At 33.4% G+C, this 23,501-nt stretch overlaps 2 protein-coding genes across 2 annotated transcripts in view; both read right to left on the bottom strand.

Moving 5' to 3' along the window:
- LOC125061485 (MAP kinase-activating death domain protein) overlaps nt 1-7,017 on the bottom strand; it is a 59,674-nt gene extending 52,657 nt beyond the window's left edge. The window contains exon 1 of the mRNA XM_047666956.1: nt 6,922-7,017. The gene's annotated coding sequence lies outside the window, so the exon portion shown is untranslated. The remainder of the gene's footprint in view (nt 1-6,921) is intronic.
- A 1,468-nt stretch (nt 7,018-8,485) lies between these two features.
- On the bottom strand, nt 8,486-17,406 carry LOC125061478 (probable glutamine--tRNA ligase). The gene is made up of 12 exons (XM_047666947.1): nt 17,189-17,406; nt 16,699-17,097; nt 16,366-16,483; nt 15,759-16,118; nt 14,881-15,068; nt 14,133-14,359; nt 13,044-13,180; nt 11,589-11,760; nt 10,618-10,852; nt 9,786-9,928; nt 9,178-9,367; nt 8,486-8,598 (listed from the first exon to the last, which is right to left on the bottom strand). Exons 1-12 carry the CDS (start codon nt 17,303-17,305, stop codon nt 8,551-8,553), a joined length of 2,334 nt encoding a protein of 777 aa, XP_047522903.1. The 5' UTR covers nt 17,306-17,406; the 3' UTR covers nt 8,486-8,550.
- Nucleotides 17,407-23,501: the final 6,095 nt, after the last annotated feature.

Genomic DNA, 23,501 nt, shown 5'->3' with positions numbered 1-23,501 from the left:
AAATAACATTATATAACACTTTAGTATGATTTACTCAACCTCAAAGAAAAAGTGATCCGATTCGCCTCGGTCTACTATATTATTATTTATAACAAAAAGTGTTTTTCTTTTGAATTATTGTTTTTGTTTTAAATTTGTATTCCTTTTTGGCTTTAATTTATTGTGTAATGATGTAGATTGTAACTGTGGGAATACTAGAAATCAAATAAAAATATATAATAATTGACTAAGTTTATTGCCCGCAGACTGAAGTCTAGTTTCTAGATTTAAACATAAATATATGACGATCACAAGCAAATGGATATTTCCCATTTCAATTATTTTATATAAAAACTCCCAATAAATTCAAAGTAAACTCGTTATAACATAAATTGAGTTTTTTCTCCTCTTAAGCCTCCTTGACATATTGAAAAGAAATTGTTTTTGGAATCCATTTTGAGGCAAAGACGTCACGTCAAGAGTCTTTTGTAAGATTAAATAGCTGTTTCGTAACTTTGTTAATAAAACATTTGTTTGAGAACTGTTTTTTTTTTAATAGCTCTGGCACTGTTTGTGCATTAGCCAGCTTCAAGTATGAGATTTTTATAATTCGTGCTTTTTGCCTTAGAAATTCGACCATGTCCTCCATGTACGGTTTAGACACTCGCCCGGTACCGCACAACCCTCCCAAAGGCCGAGAACAAATTTAAATTAAATTAAAACTTGCCCTCGAACCGGGAATCGAACCCGGTACCCCTCACCTAGCTGCTTGAGAACTGTTATTTGCTGTACAAATGAAGTTTTGTTATTAACTGTATTTTTTCTCATCCTCTATAATTTGGAATGTGTATGGCAATTTTTAGCGCCAGCCTAATATTTGGATTGGTAACTTAATCTACTGTGGTTGGCTGGAAAACTTTTCTTATATTATGCATTTGTCGCGATCCAATCAAGCCTGCTATTATTACATTTATACAAACTACAGTGGTAAATTCTTCAGTGGGCAGCTGGTTCCACATAGTGGTGGTAAATTGCAAAAAACGGCATAACTTGCCTTAAGAAACACGCCCAGTTGTGAAAAGACGGATGTTGAGGTGATATGGACGGTTATTATCTAAACCTAGATTCTTTAACACATTGAACAAAGTTTTAAACCATACAAAGACCAAAACTCTGACTTACTAAATCATTCGTTCAATAAGTCATCATTTATATTTCTCGCTTTGGTATAGTATATTAATAAGTATTAAGCTTTTTACTTGTAGTAATCTTTATTGTTATTTTTGTTTATTTCTAGAAATAATATTTTACAATTTGTTGGCAAAGTTTTAAACTAATAAATCTACTCAGTATACAAACTGATTCTTCGAAATACGACCCTTATAACATTGAACGGCAACCTGCCCTTGGCCCAATTTCCCTGACCCAATTACGTCCCCTACCGGTGTGCGGGAGCTCAAATCGAATAATACTAGTAACATATAAACGCATTAAGCTTTGTTAAGTGCAGCAATACTTGCAATTATGCATTTTCATTATACCTAATTAAAGTCGAACGTGAATTTATTATATTAATTCTGGATAATGGAGCCATATTGGTGGCTTCAGCGTGCTACTCTCATCCCTGAGGTCGTAGGTTCGATTCTCGGCTGTGTACTAATGGACTTTATTTGCGCATTTAACATTCGCTCGAACGGTGACGTAATCGTGAGGAAACCGGCTTGTCTTAGACCTAAAAAATCGATGGCGTGTGTCACGCACAGGCTGACCACCTTTCAAATGATCATGAAACAGATACAGGCCCAGTCCTAAAAAGGTTGCAGCGCCACTGTTTTATTAATTTATTTTAATTTTGAAAAGCATGAAAGGTCGAGTTACGTCCGTATTATGATTTAATAAATTCGTGTTTCTATAATATATGGATGATGTTATTTGTTAATATGTATAGCTAGAATACAAAGACGAACACGGAAGTCTATTTCGTTTTCTCTTTATAGCGCAGGTTTTAATAGGATGTACGTTATACCAAAACATTAAAATCGCTAGTAACGTGATATTAATACTACAATTAAAAATCTATTTTATAAATCTACACAGATTACAGCTTGGTATTTTGATCAAAAATTTATAGAACATTGGTCGTTCTTTATTTGAAAAAATCAATATCTAAATTTGGAAATTCCGTTAGTTCCCAGTAACTTCTAACCTCCCTAAGGAATATGTTTCGAACCCCCTTTTAGGTACGCTATACAGTACTAATATTTTTATGTGATTAGCTGTGTTGGCCTAGAGGCTTCAGCTTGCGACTCTCATCCCTGAAATAGGATGTTCGATCCCCGGCTGTGCACCAATGGACTTTCTTTCTATGTGCGCATTTAACATGGAAACGTGAGGAAACGGATTTGACACATGATCATGTAACAGATACAGAAATCAGAGGCCCTAATGACCTATGTGGCCTAAATAGGTTGCAGCGCCACTGATTTATTTATTTTTATATACAGTATTTATATCTTAATATACATAAATTACGTGTCACGTTGTTTGTCCGCTATGGACTCCTAAACTACTGAACCGATTTCAATCAAATTTACACACCGTGTGCGGTTTGATCTAACTTAAAAGATAGGATAGCTTACATCTCGATTTATACCCGCAATATTATTTAATTGCAAATTATTTGTTTATTATTGGATAGTCACAATTCTAACAGATGGCGCTGTGTTGAAATTACCAACGTTTCACATAAGCTACAATTTAATGACATTACCACCAAAAAAGCATGGTGGTCCCCATGACTGGTGTTCTCCTACCGTTTCCCTTGAATAGTTTACTACTATGAAATATAACAAAGACCTTAGCCACAGCAACGCTTGGCCGGTCTGCTAGTATACATATAAATTTATAATAAAAACATCAATACGTGGAAAAATTCGTAATAGCGATTGGGACGAAACGCTTTATACTTTCGCCTGACAGAAGACTATATCAATAATTTAACATCGAAGGTCGATATCGAGTTTATTAGATACTTTACGATCACTCTCCAGCAGTGGCAGTAAACGTGCCATAAACCGTGTTATTAAAGTTAAGATATTTCAATAAAGGTTTTATGTCGCAGTCAACAAGATTATACCATTTTTAATGAAGACATCCTGTGAGTTATAAGTCGCGCGTTCATTCAACTTGAACCCTTATTGTTAATTTAGGGGTTATTATATTAATACTATAAAGACAGATATAACTAAATACTTATAATAATAAAATAATATACATTGAAATAAATAACTATACTTAACATAAACTAAAATATATCATTAAAAGGAGTCCCTTTAGGCAAGGTTCCGAAGATACTGGCAGCGTTCCCCCTTTGAATAGCTAGACTAATTCTTTGTCCGAGGTAGCTGCCAGATCTTCGGTCTCCTGTGATGTCGACTAACCTTTTTGAAATTTCTTTAAAAAGCCTTAAAGCGCTAGGACAAGTTGTTGTTTTTTACAAGTTATGGTTTTGATGGCTTGTCCCCAAACATTGTACATATAGGACAAAACAGAAAGAATAAACATGAAATTGCACCAATTAAAGGCGCTATCGCTATAGCTGACATTACAGTTTCACCATCTTCAGACGTTTAGAACTAAAGATGTATATACACTAACTACATCATTGTATATTTAGGACCATCATAAAGCCTATATATGCATCTATTGACGTCAATCCATAGTATTTATACGTCAATGGGAGAGATAAAGTGAAAACATGGTTTCCACACGATTAGGCACGCTGTGTCACTGTATAACTATGACGTCTGGCAATGTGGGTGTAATAAGTTAATTCATCGATTCGTTCGAGGTAAATTTACAACTAAAGTTTTAATAAAAACCGTCTTTAAAAACACATTCGGTTCGAGTATTTTAAAGCCAAAAATCAAAGTACTTTTGAATACTTAAACGTTTTAACTATTTTTTTCTATAAGAAAGGGGGCAAACCTACAGGAACTTAATGGAGATCTCATGTTAAGTAGCGTGCGTTGCCGGCCTTTTATGAATTGGTACACTCTTTTCATGAACCCAAAGTCGAATTGGTTCGGTAATAAAGTGGGCAGCTGGTTCCACATAGTGGTGGTACGCGGCGAAAACTACCTTAAATAACGCTCAGTTGTGGAACGACGGACGTCGAGGTCATATTGGTGGAATTTCCTTGACGTCCAATGATGAAACAAAGTCCGAATGAAAATGAAAGAAACTCCATGGTAAATTGGATACAGAGAATCCCCACTCCACATCTCTACACAACGCAATAATCCAGGGAACCCTTAGGTCCTAGCTTCTGATTGGATATGCTTTTTGTCATTTTATTGATAAGTAGGTGATCGGACTAATGTGCGACTAAATTTGGGTCTAAGAATTAACGGTTTCCTCACAATGTTTGTCCTCTCTAAGAGCAACATAGAGAGAACAATCCATTGCGCACTTATTAATAAATAAAATATTAAAGAGGATTTCTTCTAAAACTTCTAAGAACGATGATGTTGAGAGTCACAGTTGAAAGAACAGATTCGAAGGCATGATGTTGAGAGGCGCATGCTTTATCCAGTAGGCTACTACTCCACTCAACTAGACTTTCTGGAGTATTAGATTTTAAAATAAAAGCAATTTTAATTGCTGACTTGTTCCATCTGAAATTGCAATAAACGTGAACGTTTGTTACTTAAACTCCGCTGGGCTCTATATCGAACATATTCATAAGGTGTTGTCTTATACAGAAACAGCAGAACAACGCAAGTGGAAATAGGCCATACACTCCGAAGAGATTCCAATTATATCCCCAAGCAGGCGTTTGATTGGAACCCGCAAGGAAAGTGGAAGCTGTCCCAAGCAAACATCGCGCCGTACAGTTGCAGATGGGGCAAAGCCGGAGAGACTTGGAGCGATGTGAAATACGAGGCTCAAGACCGAACCCGATAGAGACTGACTGGACGCCCTCAGCCCCATCTAGGGGTTACGGGACAATAAGTCAAGTCAAGTTGAACAGAAAAATACTTTGCTTCCTATAGATCTTTTAGAAAACGTATTTTAATATCAAAATTGAATAACTCTCTCGTAGTGACGTTATTATAAACATTTGTCAAACATATGAGGTAAGTTATACTAGAAACATTACTTTTGGTTATACCAATTTGACTCATTGGTCTAGTGGTTAGTACCCCTGACTGCGAATCCATGGGTCCCGGGTTCGATCCCCGGCTGAGACGAACATCGATGTGATGAGCATTTGGTGTTGTGCTTAGGTCTTGGGTGTTTAAATATGTATTTATATGTCTATCTATCTATAATATGTATGTATATCCGTTGCCTAGTACCCATAAAACAAGCTTCACCAGCTTAGCATGGGACTAGGTCAAGTGGTGTGAATTGTCTTTAAAAAAAAATACCCCGTCGATTACATATCACAAATTTCAGATCAGCTAAAAATATACGTCCTTCATAGTAGAAAACTTGCCTAAACTAAAAATAAATGTTATGCAAATTTTGCCCTACTTGAGTAATCGCAATTGTGGTTTCAAAGCAGATAAGAGATATATACTTGTTACCGGATGGTTTTATCTGTGGTTTAATATACGTCAAAGAAAAAATGTCATTCGGTTTTAATTCATCAGGGCCCTATTAAGTGGTATCAAATACTTGATTGGACTATATAAACCAATTTCTTTCTTTTTAAAGTAAAAGTTCTGTAACTGCAATATTAATCGCTGACGTAAAAAAACGTCTGCGATTAATATTTGGAGGAAAAGAATTACAAAAACAAAACACCCTGATACATCATTTATAGTTGCATTTATGCTTTCCAATGAAAAGATTATTTAGCAATTTTTTTAGAATTTATTGTACTTAAATACTATAGTGCTCTGGAATTTTATAATATAATTATGATATTTATAATGGGCGGAAATTCATCAAAGCTTTGTTTTGAAAAAAATCTGTGGCGCTACAACAGCGTCAGATTTCTGAATCTGTTTCATGATCATTTTTCAATCTAATAGGCAAGTACGTGATCAGCTTCCAGTGCCTGACACAAGCCGTCGAGTTTTTGGGTCTAAGATATGTCGGTTTCCTCACGATGTTTTCCTTCACCGTTCGAACGAATGTTAAATGCGCACATAGAAAGAAAGCCCATTGATGCACAGCCGGGGATCGAACCTACGACCTCAGGGGATGCTGAGTCGCATGCTGAAGCCACTAGGCCAACACTGCTCTAATTAATAGTAACTGTACTGCAAATTATTAATAGTAAATAAAATAATCCGTTAAAAAGTCCCCAATTTTAGCTCCTCTCATACTAAGTATATATTTCAATTTCTTATTAAGTGGACGAAGAAAGCCAATTAATTTATCAATTAGGCGTTCATTCCTTGCGGAATAGATGAGAGCAATTTCGTTAGAAGCGTTATTGATTTACGCGAAATTTTTGGCAACTTTGTAGACAATATCACGTTTTTTAAGTCTTTTGTGTTATTAGATAATATATATAACCAAGTATATACGCTATATATAAATAAGTAACAAGCAGATTGATATATTCTTAAGCTATATTAAGTATACATCGAACTACAAACAATTTATGTAAATTTTCTCAAAATAGTTTAAATTCTTTGAAAAATTAAATGTTGCGATATGTACGACGTGACTGTATTTAACTCAATTTGACATGCAAATAAAATGCTTAGAGATCAAAGATGAGCCGCATACGGCTAGCAAACCAAGGTCATGGTTTTAGATATACATATTTTTGATTTTGACAATAAGTGTCTACGCACGAACTATATATCGCAATAATTTTAGAATTATCTAAATGTTATATGTCATATCAACAATTACGGAAATATATAGTCAAATTTGTAGAAAAATGGCACTTATAAATAAACTTAATCGCTAAAGACTTACCTACAAGTTAACTAGCGGCAATACGCTCGCGTGCGGTTAGAATTTTGGATGCCGCGTAGTGCAAATGTAGTTTGTGAAATGACATGCGCGCCGCCCACGCTCGATAAGCCCGCCCTTGCGCCCTGAGGGCCGAAACGTGGCGCCCTCTATGGGTAATACACCGTACTAAGTTATACCAGAATTTATTGTTGAGGATCTAAAATGTACAGCCTACCATAACTTCGCGTTACAATTAGTTAAATAAACCCACTTATAGTTGTTTAATAATCTTCTTGCCTTACGCCCTTGACTTGCGAACTGGTAGTAAATGAGAGTAGAATAAATTTAACATCTTTTCTGTTGACATTCATAAGTGTACTTGGTTACCTATATGAACTCATTGGTCTAGTGGTTAGTACCCCTGACTGCGAATCCATGGGTCCCGGGTTCTATCCCCGGCTGAGACGAACATCGATGTGATGAGCATTTGGTGTTGTGCTTAGGTCTTGGGTGTTTAAATATGTATTTATATGTCTATTTATCTATAATATGTATGTATATCCGTTGCCTAGTACCCATAACACAAGCTTCACCAGCTTAGCATGGGACTAGGTCAATTGGTGTGAATTGTCTTTAAAAATATTGAGTTTATATTGAGTTTGAGTTTGAACATTGTAATACGCAGAAATTTTTAATTAAAGATTGAAGTTATCGATTTTAATAGACGACTTACACTTCAAGGCAAGTTATAAAGATTATTATTAGAAAATGAGTTGTATCGCTCCTTGGCAACATACGATTTCTTCTTAATTCTCGCATCACCTGGTTGGTTATTCCATAACTAAGCGACTTTAAGGCACTTTTTGCCGAGATATGGAACCCAATACCAGCTATTTCGAAGTGAGAACTGCCAACTGAACTGAAATCTGTTGTAATTGCTACGAAGCGTTTCTATAGCCTTTTAAATTTGTTTTTTATATTTACGGTAAACTATTTTATTTTCAGTTACTCGTGTATATAGCGTTTAATTGGACGTTTGCCAATAAAATATATATTATTATTCCAGAGACGGCAATTGGTAAAATATTTTCCCCTCCTAATTTTAATAGAAACTAACCTATCCTCTCTATGACGTTCTTCCCCCTAAAGTCCCCCATCCTTTAAGTGTTAAATGTTTGTTAATGTTAAGTTTAGTCCATATTGTAGATTTTTATGTAAATATATAGAAAGCAATAAAATTAAAGTGTAATATATATACAAATTATTCGTAAATAGAAAATAGTAGATATTTATTAATGTTATTATTCATATTTGTGTTGTCTATGTTGTTTTAAAACTAACAATCGAATTTCAACTTTTTTTAATTTTTATTTTCACCGATCAATCTCCTTCGTGCCTTCTCCATCTACACGACACTAGCGAAGTACCTTGTGCCTAGTTGGCACAAATAAAAGCCATTTAAAAAAAAATAAAAAAAAAGTTTAGAATTTGCTACATTTCTACGAGTGTATAACTGAAGGCTCATTTAAAAATACACCTCGATTGAAAGTCATTTAATATTATTATTACGGGTATAAAAAAACTATTATTTAATAAATAATTTATTTCGTATAAATATAATAAAACTTTATTGTACATCCATTAACATTATTACTTTCCACTATCCTCTTTCAGCGACACGGTTCTGTTGAAAACGATCTGAAAAAAAAAAAGTTAAACTTTAACTTTTTAATTCTATAAATATCTTTTTTGAATATAAATAAACATTCTTATAAACTACTTAGTCATTAGGTAAATGAGCCAAATTTTATTAAAGTATTTTTCTCGACCAAAATTACGACAATTATTAAATTCTATGTATTGATGTGAAACATCTATAGGCTCACTTGTAAACCGAATTGTTGGCGTGGCGACGCTTGCCGTGGCGACGGGTCGCCTCGCTATACTAAGGTATTAGGTTGGGGAAAAAGTCTTTTCGCATTATACTATGTATGAACTTGTAATAAAATCTCTTTGGCTATATGTATTTGCCTGTTTTGATGTGAAACATCTATAGCCGTACGTAAATCCGATTTCTGGCGCGACGACGCATGCCGTGGCGACGCCACGCTATATGATGGTATATATATAGTCTATATGCAGCAGTGTGTACGGTGTGTGTATTTCGAAGTCACTGATTAAACGAATTAAGTAGTCACGATTTGAAATAAATTAATAAAGAAAATAAATGTTTATTCAATAAATAGTCAAAAAATTAAATGCCTAAAGAAAACTTACATTTGAAGCATTAGTGTCCGAATCGACAGAGAAGAATCCAATTCTCTCAAACTGGAACTTGTCTTGGGGTTTAGCGCATTTTAAGTACGCGTCTGCGTACGCACGTACGACGCTCAACGTATCCGTGCGACAGTCGGACAAGAAACCTCCCGGTACTTCTACGGGATCTTCTGGATTTTTATGCTTGAATCTAAAAGATATTATAAATTTTTATTCACATGTTTGTTTTCCTTTTTATCATTTAAAGATAACATGATGTATATCAAAATACATTTATTGAGACCATTTTTGCATAATTAATAGTAGTATCTGTATGTTTTTTTATATAACGCAAACAGGAGGCTCATCTAATTTTCACTCACATTGTCAGAGAGCTCGCAAGTGCGTTGCCGGCCTTTTAAGAATTGGTAAGCAGTTTTACGTATCAAATCTCAAAACGAAAAATGTGTCTCTCTAAGTAAAAAAAGTACAGCAAATATATATAATATATAACAGGATAGGAACAGCACAAGAACTTATGCAAGATCAAACACTACATAGATTTTACACAGGAAAAATTTGATTGTTTAGAAGAAGCAACATGTATTTAAATCTAAAAAAATACTTACAGAGGTTCATACAATCGGACTTCAATAGCTATCGGTTGTGAGACCCAATGAATAAAAGCTTTCGGTTTTTCTGCCGACTCAGTCGATTCCGCAGTACATTCAACTTCTATGACTTTTCCATTGTCTTTAATCACTTTGGACACCTAAAGAAATTTGACATTTAAATAATTTTTTCCAATAAAATGGTTTTAATAAGCTGTTACAGATCAAAAATTTGAAGTTGCTCTTTCTCCAACCTAAAGTTCATCACTCTCAAAGACGTATGAGGTGAATACTTTTACATGATTTATTAAAAAATAAAGTAGATTACAAATATTGATGTGACGGTGCATCACAAATATAATTTATCCGTACACCGAAGCGTCGATATTCATTACAATAATTTATTATGATTGGTTTACAATGATAAGTTGGTACAGCCTTACTTCGATTCATTACTAATATAATAATTTATTTAATTAAGATTCAACATTTTAAATAAATAATTTAAATATTTCTGAACGGATAATTTAGTTATGACGATTAATTTTATTAAGGATCTGAGAGTTTTCTTTCATAATTGTGTGTAAAATGAATAAAAAAAATGTGATCATGAAGGAACATGAATAATATTAACTTTTTATAAAATAAAGCAGCGGTTACATAATAAATAACTATGTATTTATTTAAATAAAAGTAATTTAGTCTTTAATTGGCACACCAATATTACATAAACATAAATCGCGATTGTGTTCATCACTACACTATTATATTGTGGTATCATTATTTTACAAAATGACAGTAGCTAATGTCAAATGTGGAATCGAAATATAAGTCGTAGTATAAATCTTACCTTAATAATGAATCCAGCATGTCTCAAGCCAACCGTTTGATTTGGTGTCAATCTTCTGTAACCCTTCTCTGGTTGTTCTTTGAAGTCGTTTGCTTCAATATATAATGTTTTATCTAAGACGACGTTATGGTAGCTTTTATCTGGTTCGTTTGGGAAGTCGGGTACTTTCACCGTTATACCTTCATTTGGGAAGTTTGTTATTGTAATCTTTAGTGGGTCTAGAACTACCATAGTTCTGAAAAAAAAATCTTAATACATGCCAAGAAATGATTCTTTGAATTTTGGTAATTGAGAGCCTAATAACTTTTTTCAAGTGAAAGAGCATTTTTGTTATATGACTTTGGACATATTTGATCAACTCAGATTACTTACAAAAGCATGAAGTTTGACAACCTAAGTTTAATTTGAAAAGCGTAGTTTGACATATTTGACAACCAAGTTTTCTTTCAAAGTCATAAGGTTTGACATATTTGACAAACAAGTTTTCTTTCAAAGGCATAAATAAGGTTTGACATATTTGACAACCAAGTTTTCTTTCAAAGGCTTAAGGTTTGACATATTCGACAGCCAAGTTTTCTTTCAAAGTCATAAGGTTTGACATATTTGACAACCAAGTTTTCTATTAAAAGCATAAGGTTTGACATAATTGTCAACCAATTTTTCTTTCAAAGGCATAAGCATTGACATATTTGACAACCAAGTTTTCTGTTAAATGCATAAGGTTTGACATATCTGACAACCAAGTTTTCTTTCAAAGGCATAAGGTTTAACATATTTGACAAGCAAGTTTTCTTTCAAAGGCATAAGGTTTGACATATTGGACAAGCTAAGCCTAAGTAATTATAATAAGTTTCGAACTCTTGCACCATACAATTCTTTTGTTTTCCTGTTCGTAATAACCCTAATTGGCTAAAAATAGCTTAGTAGCGATAAGGGCATCAATTTCTAAATGTTTGTACATAAATAAATACCTAGGTGCAGAAGTATTAAGGTGGTCTCTCACAGCCGCATCCAACAATGCCGGGTCAACGGCCCCCACAGCGCCAGTTACCCCCAAACCCGCACAGAACGCGTTAACAGCGGCTGATGGTACCCCGCGGCGACGTAACGCGGTTAATGTGAATAGACGAGGGTCGTCCCAGTCTGAAATTCAAAATTTCTGATTAATTTGAAGCCAGATTTCAAGATTGCAACGCACTTGCGAGTCTTCTGGTAATGTAAGTGTCCATGGGCATGGCACATGAGCCTCTTGCCCATTTGCCTCTTATTACGTAAAAAAAAAAAGGAGAAAACAAAATATTGGAAAATTTATCTACATACCTCTTAGGGGCCGTCCATAAATTACGTGAGGTTTTTAAGGGGGGGAGGGGGTCGAGTCAAATCTCATTTAATCTTACGTTAGAGGGAGGGTGGGTATCGGCAAAAATCACGCAATTTTTTTTCTGATTGAAAAAATAAATAGGAAAACGGTTGACCCTAAAGGCCATCTCTGCAACTTCCCGTTAACTCCATACCTAAACGCTCAACATTTCACTTATTTTGTTATTAAGCTATTCGAGCTCAAAAGTACGAATTCTGTGTTATATTAAACCCTCAGCAATATTGATTACTAGTCTTAACTAGTCGCAAATAAAAGCACGAAGCAATTTTTTTTTTACGTAAGAAACCCACATTTTGTAAATCTCACGTCAGATTGGGGGAGGGGGAGGGGGTTGAATAAAATCTCACGACATCTCACCAGGGGGGGAGGGAGGTACAGAAAATTAAATAAAAACACCTCACGTAATTTATGGACGCCCCCTTAACATAAGTACAAATATTAAAGATTTTTGAAGAAATGCATGGACCCATATCTCAAAAACTTCTCTTTATGTTGATGATATATAATTAAAATAAAACAATTAATATGATTTTTAGCGAGAGCTTTGTGAACAAACATGCAAACATACATAACACTTACAAAATATTATGTACATGTACTTGAAATAGATTACACAGGTCTGCAAATTTAAGTTTTACAAAAGTTCTTTTCAAACACTGTTAAAAACAATAAAAGTTGTTATATGTACCACGTCAAATTTAGAAAATTCTGATCATATAGCAATTAGATTTTTCATCAAAAATTTATGGGTTTTGATTTCGTTCATTTTTTTATGACTTTCGATGGTCATAGTCACAGACTATATACTATACAATCATGAACCACAGAGTATAGGATGGTTGCACAAATAAAGATTGTAAAAACGTAAAAGAAGTCGGTAAAAAGATTCTTAAAAAACATATCTTAAGAATATCATGTTTATCATAATTTCTCTACCGTATATGTTATTTAGTTATTTGGTCTATTTTAAAAGTTTTGACACAAATATATGTTTCATTAAGTTCACGGTGTCATCTAGTTACTAATAATTGTAGGTACAACATACCATTGACAAATCCTTCGTCAATCAACTTTGCAATTTTCCTCTTGGACACAACTGTATAATTCACATTGAGCCTTCCATATTCCCATTGAACAGGACAATAGATATCCAACGCATTACATAACCAGTAGTAGGATGACCTGAAATATTGTAAATTAATTGTTATTTTAAGATTAGCATTAAGAGTACAATGGAATTTGTGGCGATTTGTCGCAAGTCTAGTAAGGAAAATAAACAAAAATGTGTGCGTGTACTAGGTGTACACACGTAAGAAGTGAAACTTCTTTATGACCTTATTTTTCGAAAAATGATCTACTATATGCAACTTTACAGAAATTGGTTTAATAAAGTTAAATTAGATAAAGTTTAACAAAAGGCTTTTATTATCATAGACATGAATACAAATACAATTATTTCATTTTAACTTATTACTGTACTACTATGTAGTACTAAGATTATTACAGAATTTCATTAATTGTAATAGAATTATTAGTATTACTATCATTGTTATCGTTATTATATATTTTTGTTACTAATGGCTTCGAATCTCTTCGGATCAACCGTGGTAGGGACAAGAAAAAGATGGCGCGTAACCGAAAAATGTGACAAATGTGTGTAAATTTTTTTCCAACGCCGATAAAGAAGTTTGACTTCAAAAAGCAACATGGCGCGTAACCTGCTACAAAATTTCTCCCATACATCGATAAAGAAGTTTCACTTCAAAAGATGGCGCGTAACCAAAAAATGTGACGCGTAACGAAAAAATGTTACACTAAATTTTTTTCCAACCCCGATAAAGAAGTTTCACTTCAAAAAATACTATGGTGAGACGGCAAGGAGTACAAACAAAAGTTAAAGGTTATATGACAACAATACTATGTCAGAAATTGGAAAAGTACAAGTACTGCTTAAAACAGTCCGACTGGCACTGGCGAGCTGTTTCAACTTCCTGGTGAGCAGACAAGTGACAACAAAAAAAAGTGACAATAAAAAAAAGAAGTGACAACAAAGAAAGAAGTGACAAAAAAAAAAGAAGTGACAACAAAAAAAAGGAAATTGGGCTATCGATATAAATTGAAAATTACTTCTTACCTTCTAGACTGGAACTCCTTGGTACACAGAGAATGTGTTATATGCTCAATACTATCACACAAACAATGTGTATAATCATATGTTGGGTAAATACACCATTTGTTGCCCGTACGATGATGTGGCAAGAATTTTATCCTATAAGCCACGGGATCCTGTTTACCCTCTTCCAACGTTATTTTCATTCTTAAAGTCGCATCACCCTCATCTATTTTTCCATTTTTCATATCCTGTAATGAGAATGGAAGATGTTGAGAATAAAACAACAATGTTAAAGTTATGTTTTCCTACCTCCCTCGAACAAGCAAAGGCTCAAAAATAAAGAGTCTTTCCTCCAACTTCGATTTTGTTCCCTTTGGAGTAGATACTCTTGGGCCGTGGGGTTCAAGGGCTCTAATTAAAGATTTAAGTTGGCACCTGGAAGATAGTACTGGTGACTCCAGAGCTGGTACTTTCCTTGCTTAACGAATAAGTATCGCAATACAGCAAGGAATTGCTGCCAAATTTAAAGGTACACAGGTTAAAGGTACAAAGGTACAATTGCCACAGGGACCAAACTTTCTTAATTTTTTTATTTATTTTCTATTTATTATTATTACTATGTAGGTTAGGAATATTGTAAATTTTGTGAATATTACAAAGTGGTGCAAACGATCGTACGATGGCATTTTTAAAACGGATTTTATATTTACATAGAAACACTTATCTATGGCTTTGGAAATTTAAAATAGACAGCTTTAAAAATAATAACCTCAAATAATTGGAGACTTTCTTCAATAGGTCTGTTGCGCCACGGCGACGGAGGTGGGTTGAAGCCTTTTATTTCCTCCGCTTTTTGATGGCAGACATACGCCATATCCTTATTAATCAATTTCACTGCCCACTCATACAACTGGTCGAAATAATCTGACGAATGTGTTATTTTATATGGTTTGTATCCTGAAAATTTAATTAGCAATGTTAGTATAAATATTCAGTTATTTTTTTAATCTGAAATGAAGATATAATATTCAATCTTTTGGGAAGCTGTACAATAATAAAATTACAAAGCAATATCTTCATATATATAAATTACATGTCACGTTGTTTGTCCGCTATGGACCCCTAAACTACTTAACCGATTTCAATCAAATTCGCATACCGCGAGCAGAATTAACTTAAAAGATAGGATTGCTTACATCTTCATTTATACCCGTAATATTATTTTATTGCAAATTATTTGTTTATTATTTGACAGTCACAATTCTAACAGATGGCGCTGTGTTGAAAGTACCAATGTTTTACATAAGCTACAATTTTATGGCATAACCACCAAAACAGCATGGTGGTCCCCATGACTGGTGTTCTCCTACTGTTTCCCTTGAATAGTTTACTACTATGTAATATAACAAAAAATTTGCCACAGCAAAGCTTGGCCGAGTCTGCTAGTATAATATAAAATATTTGTGAGATTTTAAATTGATATTATTTTAAGATAGAATCTTCATGGAACATAAAAAAAACAATATTTATAAATATTAGTGCTGCGGTTTCAACCGTATTATTCTGTAACCAACAGAATCAATTAGAACCAGTTATTGAGATTAGAACATCTAATGTTTATCACCTTAGTATAGAAAAGAATCTTACCCAGCCATTCAACCATATCTTTGATACCAACAAAGAATTTTTCTTCTTCCTTCTCAGGATTTGTATCATCATATCTTAAAAAGCAGACACCGTCATGTGCTGCAGCATAACCAAAATTTATATTTATTGCCTTAGCATGGCCAATATGCAAAATACCATTTGGTTCAGGTGGAAATCTCGTACGTACTTTCCCTCCAGTTATTTTCAAATGTTCCTCTAATAGTTTCTTAGTGTTTGGAGTAACAACATAACCGTCGGTTTTAAAGTTATCACCAGGAGCATGGAATGGTAATTTTTTCATTAATTCAGATATTGAGGCAGCTCCTCCAATATCAGTTGCATCTGTTGTCACTTTAGTACCTGTAATAATTCATAATAAATGAGATTTATTAATTATTTTCTTAATATCATATAATTTCTCTCTTTAATGTACAGTTACTAGGAATCAAATCCAGAACAGCCAGGTTATACAACCTGTGCATTACCTACTGTATAGCACAAGGTATGAAACACCATGAATAATAAAAAATACACTAATAGACCTTGGTTTTCTATGTATGTTTTATGTTATACCGATTTATTTATTTTAAATAAAATCATAGCTCACCTTGAGATTCTTCCTTTTTTGGCTTCTTACTACTTTCATTACCAGGTTTTGCCTCTTTTTTCACTTTAGGTACGGGTGCCAGGTCAGCCTCTGTTTTAGGCCCCAAGAGATCCAATATCTGTAATTTTATTTTTATTCTATGATTTTCATTATTTTATGACTATAAATTTTTTTTTCTACTCAGCATCTTTTACAACATCATAGGCTGATAAGTATGATATACCATTCTATGCATGTCCTACAATTAATATTAACTATATAAAATATCAGATCCAATAATAACAAACAGTAGAAATATTTAATTTGAGTTACCTTTTGTATAGCTTTTATTACCTGAACATCAACTTCATTCTTAATTGCTTTCCCGTCTGCCCATTTTAAGTCAGCTCTGACAGCTTGCATAACAATCCCAGAGTTGAATCTGTATCTTTTTTCAATTAATTCATTTTTGTATTTGGCCATATGTTTCTCAACAAATTGTTCAACTTGTTCTGGTGTCACTACAATACCTACACCACACGCCTCTTCAAATTCCTTGTTGTTCAGACTCTCTTCATTAACATGGCTCAAAGCGTATTCTAATGCAGCATCAATTCTTAATGTTGAATCTAATTTTCCGTCTGCTATGTATTTAGAAATAAAAGAAATTTTACCAGCAATTTGTGGTTTGATTTTAGTAGCCAGATGGTACAAAAGTAAACCCACACCAGGTTGCAACTTATCTACGTCGACCTAGAATTATACCAATATATGTGTTAAGAATTATATAACTTATAAAATTAAAAATACTTCTTTTTATTTGATGTTGCGGTGTTTTTCTAACCTCATTTATTACTTGCAGAAGAAATTTTGTTACATTGCCATTTTTAAGGGTTTCTTTTGCTTTTTGTTCACTTAAACCAATCTTTTTAAAATTTTCTATAGTTTCTTCAGGAGTCATTTTATTATAAAGTACAGATAAATACTAATATAACTTTAGACTTTTGCAAAAATAAAAATAGTTACTACGGCACCGGTGAGGGTGACGGGGACGGGGACTGCGGAGTGCGGGGTATCATGACAATGACATCTATGACTTATTAATGATCAGTCAGCACTCAGCAGTCAGCAGTCTATCTGACATAAATTAGTATGACAATTAGCATTGGGCATACCTCATACAAATAATAGGTAAACCATAGTATATAAATAGTTATAGCCTTATTAAATATATTTCGTATGTTATTATTATAAGAAGAATGACAAGAATCGCAGGCATTGCTTATAGGCACGAAGTCCTCTCGGGTGCTGGCAATCTAGAGTGTGAAAAGCACCGTTGTTATTGATAAGATTGCCAGTTATGGCGATGAAACGCCATTTTTTTTAAAATTCGTGTTATCAAAATAACGTATTTTACTACAGAGCAGTTCTGGTTTTCCATTCTGAAATCTTTGAATATAATAATAGCTGACAAGGAAACGTTGTTTTGCCATGTACATTATTTCTAGGAAACATTTATTTAATTAATTAAAAGTACTTAACTGTCTTCTATAATAAAAATAGGGGTTAACCCTCTAGGCTTAATTTTCATCTACCCTAGAGGGTAGATGAAAATTAAGGGTTGTATGTATTTTTGTATGCTGTATCATAAAAAAAATCTACTTTTATTTTTTACACCTGTCAACACTGACAATGTTGTATCTTGGCTGTCAAAACGTGAATTCAAAATAGAAAAGTCGGTGTAATGTATTCCATCTCATTCTTTTACACGTTCAATCCTACAGATATATATGTTTGTCTCTTTCTACATAACGCCTCAACTTTTCGTGTTTCTATATAACGCCTCAACTTTTCGTGTTACACTTGATTTTACTCCTCATAAAATTTCCGTACCGGGCCTTATAACTCAAATCGTTTCTTAAGGAGTAAACTCCAATAAAAAACCCGTACTTTAAAATTGTATAGACTTCACACCTGGTTCATAAATATACGTGATAAATACCATACAATTAATTCGATTGACGTGAGTGGACTATCTCAATATTACGTAGACAAGAGATTTACAGAGATAATTGTCTTTTAAATTAAGTGAATGAACAAATTATGCAAATTGCATTAGGCTGTCTCATTAAATATTAGTAACGATTCAGTGATCTCTTTAAAATATCGCGAAGCTGATAAAATTCATTTGCAACAATATGGCGCAAACAAAATATACATTTAAGGTCTAGTAAGCTAATAAACATTTTTCTGTTGTCAAAGTATGGCACGCACAGCGAATCACGACTTTGAAACCATTTTAGTCCATTTCAGTTTTATAATCCCTCTTAATATTTTATGTTTAGCTCTTGAAGTTTCGATTGGTTTACTTATAATTTAATTGGTCAAATTACAATTATTTCAATAAAGTTCGTAGATATTGGGCGGATTTTCAATTTTTTATAGCAATTAGGGTGGAAAATGCTTATCTGTTATTAAAATAACGACGCGGACATAAATAACGGAGGCCATAAATTTTAATGAAATATCGGCAATAGTGTCATGGCGACCATTTTGAGTGGCCGAATATAATCTATAAGTTTATCCTTATATGAAATATAATCCATATAGAAATACTTAATAAAACAAAACGAATTTGAGGAAGATCTTATTGTAGCGTTACGTAGTACCTGCCTATCTCCCTTAAATGTTATATGACGTATGATGAGGTATAAATAAAAAAAAGGGTGCGTGTACTTATGTACGCGTGTAAGAAGTTATACTTCTTTGGCATTATTAAAAATAGTTTTTAAATGAATGCAAATAATTAATTACAATTAAATAATCAAAGACTGGAAAAGGAGTCATTATAGTCAATAAAGTTCAGTTTACATTTGAAAAATTAAATAAATAAATATTTATTACTATTCTCTTACATTAAGTGTAACATAAATTCTATTATTATTCGAATGTTGTTTTTAAATTATGTCCAATGCCGTAGCATCTTCCGTGGGCAACTTCATTCTGTTAATTTTGTGTCACGGTGCGCGCGCATCGTAAAATTTCACTCTCATCAATATTTCATAACGCGCCGAAAGAAGTATAACTTCAAAAACTAAATTATTTTGTCGTACCAAGTTTAATTGTTTGTGGACCGTACAATAGGTAAATTACTTTTTTATCATTATATTTAAAACAGAAGCTAGGGCTAACTGATTGGCCAGTCATCATCAATAATAGTCATTGACGTAACAATAATTTAAATAGGCAACAGAAATTCATGTTAACACATGTGAGACTTTCTATAATAAAGACTTGCACAATACAGAATATAATATGTGCTAATACAATTTGAGGATAGAGTTTTCAAGACACGTCCGAACTTTAAGTAATGAAGTTTATGAAGAGTTTACGAAGAAGACAATTTAACTACTACTTAAATTTAAAGTAATAAAGGGTCAAACATCTTACATGTCCAATGATAGCTTCGCGGTAATGCAATACAAAAGATGCGCATGTGTTTTATTCCCTTTCTTGGCCTTCACGGTTTGTGCGTTAGCCATGCAAAAAAGTTAGGAGGTGCGTTATTAGATTTATTTTATTGGATTAGAAATTGGAGCGGAATTTGAAAAAGGAACAGCTAAATTTAGTATATAAGTACATAAATGGTTATAATTTTATATTGTTATGAAAAATGAAACTGGCTAAAATTCTATGTACATCAATATATGATTAAAATCCCCAACGTCATTGCCACACTTACATATATCGTTAGGCCAAAAGTTAAGCCTTGCCAAATGCAAAGGCCTGCGTTCTATCGTGATTTGTCAAAATAAATTTTTCGACACGAACTCTCATTTTTATACAAATTTAGGCTGTTAAGGCATCTTGAAGCCCCCAAGTCGCATGGTCTAAAAAGGCTATTGCCCAATGACAAACAGAAGTTCATGGTATCGTCTATATAAAAAGTTTTTAAGCAATTACCGTTTTTCAACAAGAAACTAGAAGAAAAGTGTAATAAGTGCGTACAAAGTACATAATATGTCAAAAGTGAAACTTCTTTGGCAAACAAATTTTTAAGTATTGTTCATATTCATACAAATCTAAAACTTTCGATTTCCGAGACTTTAAGAGGTAGGAAAAAGGAAGATATTTTAGGAATTTAATTGTCATTAAAATATTGTGTCGAAAATTGACAAATAATAAATTTAACTTTTAAATTTATTTCTTCGATAATAAAACGCATAACATTTTAATTTACAATTCCACATTTCAGATTTCAATAAATTGTTTTGCATAAAATATAAAATATTTCATAAATTCTCTATACGAAATTTTTATTTTAAAATTAGAATTTCTATAAGGTAATTCGCCCTTCTCACTCTCTCTCAATCGCTGTCTCCCTTCTTCGACACAAACGCTGCACATCTTCGTGATGTTCCGTAAAAATTATACCCAAAAAAAGGTAACATCAAATAGTCACGATAAAGTATATTTTTGTAGCGTGTTTATTTTTGCTTCTCTATAAAAAGTATTACCTATAGGCCGCCGCGACTTACTATAAAATATGCAGTTCTAATTACAGCTGACCCTGATTCGATTTATTTAGTACGATGAAGTGCCACGCGAAAATGCTTTTTTTATTATCACGAGTGGCTATACGTGGGACAGTAGGTACACCTGATAAGATCATTTTATCCACAATTAGGTCATAAAGTTATAATCTAGCTTAGTTTTATTATAAAATTTACTAATACGAAAAAGTGCAGTCATATTTAAAAAGATAACAAAATAATTGTTGATTACTTGATGATAATTAAATATTTAGGATCGCAAATAAGATTAGTTTCCGCCGTCTGAACTAAGTTCTTGCAGAAAAATTGAATTACTAATAATTCCCCGAAAAACTTTAACAAGCTGGCAAGGTACTTCCGTCTGGTTTCTAGCTTGTATCCTATCATCCTTCAAACAACCTTGGATACCTGAAGGGAGAGAAAGGATAAGTAAAGCCGTTTGTTTAAAAATGTGTAAATTTATTCTGAATACGCTCCATGAGACATTGGTCTCATGCGGAGACCAGACTGACGAATTAAACTCAAGTATACTTCCGATCAATGCATTATACAGGCTTGAAATAGCTCCGATGTTCCTGTACGTTGATCCCCTCCAGAGGACTAATCCTAATCACTTATATGCTTTTTACATAATATGTGTTATGTGTTCCGGAACGTTAGTTGTGCGTTTAGTGTTTAGGGAGCGTTCAAGTATTACGTAACGAATTTTGGGAGGGGGGGGGTCATTTTGTAAAACGTTACGATGCGGGGCGGGGATTGAATTACACGTTATTGTTAATATTATTTTCGACTTACACCACATAATAGTAACTGAAGAGTCACTAGGTGGTTACGAAACGTTTTACTATACTTGGGTACAGTACTGCACTTGGGTACTGAAAAACGTTACGGCGAGTTACATGGGGGAGGGGGGGTCAATAATCTCCAAAAATTGCGTTACGTAATACTTGAACACTCCCTTACCCCTGATAACCCTGATAACAGGCATCAAAGATCTTGCACGACTGAATCAGCTGCTGAATAAGCCAGCGGTTCAGCCAGTACAGATCAGCAATCACGCATGATATATGCTGGTAGCATCTGGGCCCACCAAGCGCTTTGGTTTGCGGCGTACGAGAGCTCTTACTTGCGCAGGTGTCAACTCTGGTATATATATATCCTGCCATATCCTGCAAATCCAGATGCATATTCAAACTTTAATAGCATTTTGCAATTTTTCTTAATAATTGAATTTGAATAATCATTCTTTCACACCTATAATGCCAGACTTAATTAAATTACTTCGTAACTTTTCCTCGTAAGATTCCAATGACCGCTATTTACTTTGATGCGCGCCCTACAATCAGAAAATGCGACATAGTCTGATCGCGTGTACAGTAACGATTTACTAATAAATATGTAAAATTTTATGAAATTATTAGCTATGCACGAAGGCACAGAAGAATGAAACCTTTCAGACCCATTTCTACGATACTTGATTATTTTTGAAGTTATACTCTTATTTTTGAAATACTTCTTTAGGCGCGATATGCAAAATTGATGAGAGTGAAATTTTACGATGCGCGCGCACCGTGATACAATATTAACAGAATGAAGTTGCCCACGGAAGATGCTACGGCATAATTTAAAAACAACTTTCGATTAATAATAGAATTTATGTTACACTTAATGTAAGAGTATAATAATAAATATTTATTTATTGAATTTTTCAAATGTAAACTGAACTTTATTGACTATAATGACTCCTTTTCCAGTCTTTGATTATTTAATTGTAATTAATTATTTGCATGCAATCAAAAACTATTTTTGAAGTGAAACTTCTTTATCGGGGTTGGAAAAAAATTTAGTGTAACATTTATTCGTTACGCGTCACATTTTTCCGTTACGCGCCATCTTTTGAAGTGAAACTTCTTTATCGGCGTTGGAAAAATTTTTACACACATTTGTCACATTTTTCGGTTACGCGCCATCTTTTTCTTGTCCCTACCACGGTTGATCCGAAGAGATTCGAAGCCATTAGTAACAAAAATATATAATAACGATAACAATGATAGTAATACTAATAATTCTATTACAATTAATGAAATTCTGTAATAATCTTAGTACTACATAGTAGTACAGTAATAAGTTAAAATAAAAATAATTGTATTTGTATTCATGTCTATGATAATAAAAGCCTTTTGTTAAACTTTATCTAATTTAACTTTATTTAACCAATTTCTGTAAAGTTGCATATAGTAGATCATTTTTCGAAAAATAAGGTCATAAAGAAGTTTCACTTCTTACGTATGTACACCTAGTACACGCACACATTTTTATTAATAATGCCAAAGAAGTATAACTTCTTACGCGCGTACATAAGTACACGCACCCTTTTTTTTATAAAACAAGTACACAATCAGCCTGGCACAGTTTTGCCGTGGAACTTGGACTTCTGGTCACACTGGTATCGGAGTTTTTACATACTCCTTTTTTACCTTTCCGTTTTTACTACTCGAAAGGTTAATAAAATCTACGTATTAGCTCTTTAAATCCAGTTTAAGAGTTTAATATTACACATATCCAAACTAATAAAATGTCTCAATCTTGTAGAATCTTTCAGTA

This window comes from Pieris napi, chromosome 23 (assembly GCF_905475465.1).
Source record: "Pieris napi chromosome 23, ilPieNapi1.2, whole genome shotgun sequence".
Taxonomy (NCBI): domain Eukaryota; kingdom Metazoa; phylum Arthropoda; class Insecta; order Lepidoptera; family Pieridae; genus Pieris; species Pieris napi.
This window is presented reverse-complemented; position numbering and strand designations above follow the sequence as displayed.

Bases quoted from the DNA above. Each gene is read 5' to 3' on its own strand.
- LOC125061478 (XM_047666947.1), bottom strand. From the start codon at position 17,305: ATGACTCCTGAAGAAACTATAGAAAATTTTAAAAAGATTGGTTTAAGT. The intron at 9,368-9,785 runs GTAAGTATTTTT...AATATCTTTTAG, and splicing joins GTCCGATTGTATGAACCTCT to ATTCAAGCATAAAAATCCAG. The intron at 8,599-9,177 runs GTAAGTTTTCTT...TTTTTTTTTCAG, and splicing joins CGGACACTAATGCTTCAAAT to ATCGTTTTCAACAGAACCGT.